Raw genomic sequence first — 6,774 nt, 5'->3', positions numbered from 1 at the left:
TGGTCTCTTTTGTTGAACCACTAAGTTATGGGGATGTAAACACACCAACGCCGGTTGTCAACTAACGATGGGGGAAGAAACACACATATATATATATATATATATATATATGACAGGGCTCTTTCAGTTTTCATCTACCAAATCCACTTACAAGGCCTTGGTCAGTCCAAGACTATAGTAGAAGACACTTACCCAAGGTGCCACACAGTGGGACTGAACCTGGAATCATGTCATTGGGAAGCAAGCTTCTTACCACACAGTGTTACCAAAGCCTAGTCAGCACACACACACACACACATATATACAGGGTGTGATTGGTAAATTGCACCATTTCATACTTTTAATTTTGTGCATGCGCAATGTTTGCTTTTGTCGACTATACAGTATAGTAGGGTCAGTTGTGCACCAACTGTGACAAAAACAGCACCATGATGCAATTCACTCTGCCAGAAATTTGGAAACGACATGCTGTGCTGCTTGGCATTCATGCCAGAAGCTCCAATACAAACATTTCAGACTGTTGGGTGTCAACCTGAGTCCCCAAAACATGTACCAAGAGCGATAAAAATCAAACATCCAGTCAACATCATGGTGGAGTGATCACTAGTGATGGTGATGTTATGCCTCCATTCATCTTCTCACATGGCCTCAGACTCAACATGGAGGCCTTCATCAAGTGCCTGGAGGAGGTAGTGCTGCTCTGGGTCAAGAAGGTGACTGCTGGAAGACCCTATGTCTGGCAACAAGACTTTGCACCATGCCACACAAGCAGGAGAGCCCAGTCATGGCTGTCAGACCATTTCTGTGACCATATCACCCCTAACATCTGACTAACTGACTCTCTAGACTACAATCCCCTTATGTGTGGGGTGCAGTTGAGTAAGAGACCAACAAAACTCCTTGTAACACCAAAGATGAACTGAAGGCAAGGATCATGGCAGCATTCACCAACTTAAACAAAGAGATCGTCCAGAGGAGCTGCAGGAGATTCTGAAGTCATCTAGAGACTCTGGTTGAAGGCAATGGTGATTTTAATAAATTAATTAACTCTTTGGTATTTCAAGATATTTTTATGTAATTTTGGTAAATATATCTGTTAAAATGAGATGTCAGTGTTATTTTCATTTTTTTTGTAATTTAGATGACACTATATATATATAAATAATACAGAATGGGACAAGAACGCAAGACAGTTAGGTGATACAAGAAAGGGACAAAACATCCAGACAGACGATACGGAGAAAACACGGACAGGTCATTCAGAGTTTTCTCTCTTTAGTCGAGATCCAGATTATCCTTGCAATTTCGGCTGGTTATTCTCAATATTGCTCCAATCTCCTCCCTCCACTTTTCACTTCACTGTGTCCCTGTCATTTTTCTCGCCCCCTCCTTCATTCTTTTGTCCCTCTGCCTCTACCTCTCTCTTTCCTTCTCACGTTAAAGGTGTTCGGCCAAGCCTGACCTTTCTTTCTTGGGCAGCCGTTGTGCGTGCAACATCGTTATTCCTCCATGTGCCTGTGAAATCTTGTATCCCAGCTGTAAGGCCTTATTTCCACAAACACCAGTTTAATTTTATTCGTCCTTAGTCGAAAGACATCTGTTGTTTTGTCTTGTTATTATTCCTACTGTATTTGTGTAACATCGTTCGTTTTTTCCGTCCTTGTTTTTTTATACATTCACTGCTTTCTTCTAAGGAATGTAATGCTCTTAGCTTAGTTTTTCCTTGGGGCTGGCCAGATTGGAGCAATATTGAGAATAACCAGCCGAAATTGCAAGGAAAATCTGGATCTCGACTGAAGAGAGAAAACTCCGAATGACCTGTCCTTGTTTTCTTTGTATCGTCTATCTGGAAGTTTTGTCCCTTTCTTGTATCACCTGTCTGGATGTTTTGCGTTCTTGTCCCATTCTGTATTATTTATATACACATATATATATAGCGGTGTACGTACAACTTGTCTCATATATATATATATATATATATATACACATATACACACATATATATATATATATGTGTGTGTGTGTGTATATATGATACAAAATGGGACAAGAACGCAAAACAACCAGACAGTTAGGTGATACAAGAAAGGGACAACAAAGCATCCAGATAGACAATACGAAGAAAACAAGGACAGGTCATTCGGAGTTTTCTTTCCTCAGTCGAGATCCAGAGTATCTTTGCAATTTCAGCTGGTTATACTCGATATTGCTCCAATCTGGTCAGCCCCAAGGAAAAACTAAGCTAAGAGCATTAGATTCCTTGGAAGAAAACAGCGAATGTATACAAAAACAAGGACGGAAAAAAACCCAACAATGTTACACAAATACAATAAAAATAATAACAGGACATAACAACAGGTGTCTTTTGACTAAGGACGAATTAAATTAAGCTGGCGTGTGTGTTTTGCGTTCTTGTCCCATTTTGTATTATTTATATATATATATAGCGCCATATGTACACTTTGTCTCATATATATACATACATATATCAGCATACGTACACTTTGTCTCTTATATATATTTATATATAAATATATATATAATGACTGGTTTCTTTCAGTTTCTGCCAACCAAATCCACCTAAAAGTCAAGTCTTTAGTGAGTCCACAGCTACAGAAGGCACTTACTCATGATGCCATGCAGTGGGACTGAACATGAAATCATGTAGTTAGGAAGCAAGCTTCTTAACTACAGAGCTATGCCTGCACCTATTTGTTTAAGTTATGTTTCTGAGATTGATAGCTGTATTCCATATTCTTGGGTTACTGGTTAGAAGAATCGCAATGGATTTGATAGAAGCAATTTGTTTTAAAGTAAGGATTTTTAGCTTGTTCATTCAGAGCAGTGGTTCTCAACTGGGGTCCATATAAGATTTTATTCAAATTTATGTTCAATAAATTGGTTATACTTCTACAGTACACAAAATATTTTAATTTTTTTAAATAATTCCAAATAGTATTTAAGTATAAAAATGCAGTAAGATTTTCCACATGCATTTCCAACACTGATAACAGACAAAATTGAGAAAAGAATTTTCATTGTTTTCGTTTAGAATATCATTGCCTCCACAAACACGCGCGCGACTTGTACGTTTTAGTGAAATATTCCAGGAATACGCTTTTTTTTTTTTTTTTGTCTTTTGCTTCAAAATTTAATCACGATGTTCATACACAACACCCTCGAAAAGGTATCTCAGGTAAATTTTATTACAAAATATGCATTTTAAAGAAAGTTACGAGAATACTAAGTTGGTTGGACACACTTTTGCACAAAAGTATAAGAATGTGCTTTCACTGACAATGTTTCCCAAAAACAAAGGTTGTTTTTCAAAGTTTTATGAAGATAATCGGAATTTACACTCTCGAAAACTTCTCTGGAAACTCTCATTTAAAAACTATGCATTTAACAAAGTCCCTGAAGGTGTAGAATGTTTCTAAACATAACACTTTTTTCCCAGTTTGTTCCAATCTACACCACTTAGAATTGTAACTGGAAAATTTCATAAAAATATATGCACTTTTAAGAAAGTTATTGGGGAACAAAGAGGAGATGGCACAACAAACACTTCAGTGGTTATGCCAGATGATTCGGATATTTGGTGTGTTAGGGTTGGTTTAGAGATAAGATCGATCGCTAAATAGAATAGATTAACTTTCCTCAAGTCCTTTACTAGCGCGCAAGTAAACAATGCCCAAATATTTGCGCGCACATTCACTTCTGCAAAAGATCAGTAGTGAAGGACAAACATTTATAATGACCTGCCACAGCTTGAATTTAATTATCAAATTAGAACCCATTCCAATTTACTTTAATAATACTATTGGAGAAGAGACAGGAAAGTCAATTTTTTTCTAATTTTCCTCATCCAAAAGTGTAAAAATAAATTAATTTCAGTCTATGGGTGTGAACAAATTACATTTTCCTCTACACAAAGTGAAGAACCCTCAAGTTAGTTACCTGCTGTTTTATTACTAGAATTTAAAATATATTATTTAGTTATTTGGACTACTCTATTTAAATATCGAGTATCTTGTTGAGATTTTAGGTTGTTTGGGGAGGTAGTTTTTTTTTATGTCTGGGAAGAAGACCATCAGGTATTTTGTGATCACTAAGGTGTCAATCTAGTCAACCTTCAATAAAAAGAAAAAGGGAAAAAAAGCAGTAAAAGAAAACAACATAGAAATTAGTATAAAAAGATATTTAATAGTTGATTATGCAACGATGTTTCGATTGCCGATTATGTTTAGAATGTATGATTTATCAAAAGGAAAGAAGAAATAAAAATTAATTATTCGAAACAAATTAACGAGGTACGGGGGAAAAAAGCGCTAAAATGGTAGTTATTTTGAAGTGGGGCGAATAATGAAAAAATAAGTCTTTTTAAGTGAGTTACTCATCTCTTCTACACTACAAAGTCGATTTTAAACTACAAAGCATGCATTTAAACATATAAATTTCGAAACACAGTGCTCCGACAAAATGAATTATATAACTCGCTTTTTCGTTTCGCCTAAACTATTTGACATTCGGTAAATTAAGATTTTGATGGGAGCAAAGTCTTCTGCTAAGATGAATATAACTAAGAATGCCAAACCCCATCCCTAAAAATTAAATCTTGAACATGATTTAGCTTACTGGCGGTAATCTCAATTAACTTACGATAACATGGGTCCATTGACTGGAAACCATCGTGCCGACGACAAACTTTGTTTGAACCACATTCGATTAAGAGCACATGCGCAATCAAAAACTAATTTAGCCGATAAGGCATCTTACGGTATTGAAAACGGGAACCTTATTTATTGTTTTCTTTTTACATAGAGAAGATAAAGGGATAAAAAATATTTCATTATCGATAAGTATAGGCTCTATATAAATATGAAACTTATACTTATTGAAAAATAACAAGGAATAATAATCGTCGGTAATGGTCCTTGTGAAAGCTGATATTGTGTAAATATGAGAAGCGGTCTCAAGGCAGTTGCACGTGTATGATCTGACATGGCAGCCGCTGATATGAAGAAGACCAAATTGTCTAAAGCTGTTCTTGGTTTAAAGGTTAGACAAAAAAAAGCTATAATCTCTTTAAACTTATATTCTATGTACTTATTTTTCACTCTTACAGTAATTACAATATATAATTGTTGCTTGTTTTTGTTTTCCTTATTTAAGTCATCGAATCTCTAAAAAGTTCTTTTCATTTGTTTATCAAAACAATTTCCTTAAGTTTTTGTTTATATTTTCATTTTAAGTTCCTCCTATTAATTACACGAATTATGTTACATTATCGTACGAAGATTTTAAATTTATATATTTGTGAATATATTAAACAAATATTTGTTATGCACACATACTAAGTTCATGTTCGCTACCTCCTACTCCGTAACCGTTTCTTCAATTTCTCAAAGAATAGTTCTCATATTTTACGTTCTTGTAAACGTGGCACTGGAATCAATATTGTTTACTGAGTTTTGGGTTTTATTTTCTCTCAAATTCATGTTTCTATCGAATTCTTGTTTACCTCTGAGCCCACTATAATTCTGTTTGCAGATATAAATATAAAGGAATTATGCTTAAAGAAGTCGTCTTCCTTTTCTGTCTAATCAATCACTTAACCCACTTTTGTATGCTTGATTGGAATGGTTTCATTTTACTGCACTAATGTCTCTGAAAATGGCATCAATTTCACACCTTTCTCTCTCCCATCAACAGTATTCGAAGAGGGAAGTTTCTACGCAATCGCAGCCACATTACCCTCAAATCACACCTTGCTGTAATAAAAGGATACACCGGCTAGTGTTGCCCTACTACCCCGACTAATTATTAATACAGGATGGTCATGGCTTCAACCTTTTTAACCATAGTTCTGGTCAATCAAGACTGACCTGCGACTAAATAACATCAGTATTTGGTTGTCTTACCCAACCAATTTTACTGTACTTAATTAGATAGTCTGGATTAATATTGGGAACAGGTACATACGAGAACCCGATACAGTGGACTATACCCGCTACACTGTCCTTTAAATATAGAGTTAATGGAGAAAGCTTGTTAAGTATTTCAATGCATTATCCTATGTAGTTTCAAGCCAGGTTGTATGTTCAAATCCCGCTAGTGGTTTGTCCTTCGTCCCTCATTAGTTGGTAAATTAAATACTAGTAATAAACCGAATTCGATTCAAATAACTGAATCCTTTCCTTTATTGTAATTATTATCTTAAGGAAATCGAAAAAGGCACTGTCATGGTATTAGCTGTCAGAAGTGAAAGTAGAAAAATCTGACAAGGAACGTTACTGCTGGTTTGAGTTGATTCTTTGGCTACTGACAGCTAATACCATGACTGGCCGGAGCGAGCTATCTGTCTGTCTGTCTGTCTGTCTCTCTCTCTCTATCTATCTATCACTCGAAAGTTACTGGAACAAATTCGACACCTATATCCATGCGTTTGAAAACACAGAGAGTGGTCCCGAGCGCACAGTCGCGCGTCCGCGCTAGCTAGTCGTGAGTGGTCGATCCTATTATTTTTAAACTTCAAACTTCATTTGTTTTCTTTTGATAAATTCTCTCTGTTGAAAATTATATTTTTATATTTTAAATAATTTGCAATTTCAGAAAATATATTTTTATATTAAATTTGCGTTTTCTAATTTGATAAATTCTACGGACACAAACAGAGGTGAACGATTGATAGATATCTAGATAGATAGATATAGAGAGAGAGATAGTGAGATAGACAGACAGATAGATAGCTCTGGCTAGTCAGTAGCCAAAGAA

The 6,774-nt window shown here is 35.5% G+C and overlaps 2 protein-coding genes across 2 annotated transcripts in view; one reads left to right on the top strand and one right to left on the bottom strand.

Annotated features, from left to right (window-relative positions):
- The window catches only part of LOC106880023 (dihydroorotate dehydrogenase (quinone), mitochondrial), a 48,585-nt gene extending 43,806 nt beyond the window's left edge, over positions 1-4,779 (bottom strand). The window contains exon 1 of the mRNA XM_014929852.2: positions 4,660-4,779. Coding sequence (XP_014785338.2) covers positions 4,660-4,689 — 30 coding nt within the window. The 5' untranslated portion in view covers positions 4,690-4,779. The remainder of the gene's footprint in view (positions 1-4,659) is intronic.
- Positions 4,780-4,792: 13 nt separating this feature from the next.
- Positions 4,793-6,774, top strand: part of LOC106880105 (M-phase phosphoprotein 6) — a 27,979-nt gene continuing 25,997 nt past the window's right edge. The window contains exon 1 of the mRNA XM_014929959.2: positions 4,793-5,058. Coding sequence (XP_014785445.1) covers positions 5,002-5,058 — 57 coding nt within the window. The 5' untranslated portion in view covers positions 4,793-5,001. The remainder of the gene's footprint in view (positions 5,059-6,774) is intronic.

This window comes from Octopus bimaculoides, chromosome 20 (assembly GCF_001194135.2).
Source record: "Octopus bimaculoides isolate UCB-OBI-ISO-001 chromosome 20, ASM119413v2, whole genome shotgun sequence".
In the NCBI taxonomy this organism is placed as follows: Eukaryota; Metazoa; Mollusca; class Cephalopoda; order Octopoda; family Octopodidae; genus Octopus; species Octopus bimaculoides.
This window is presented reverse-complemented; position numbering and strand designations above follow the sequence as displayed.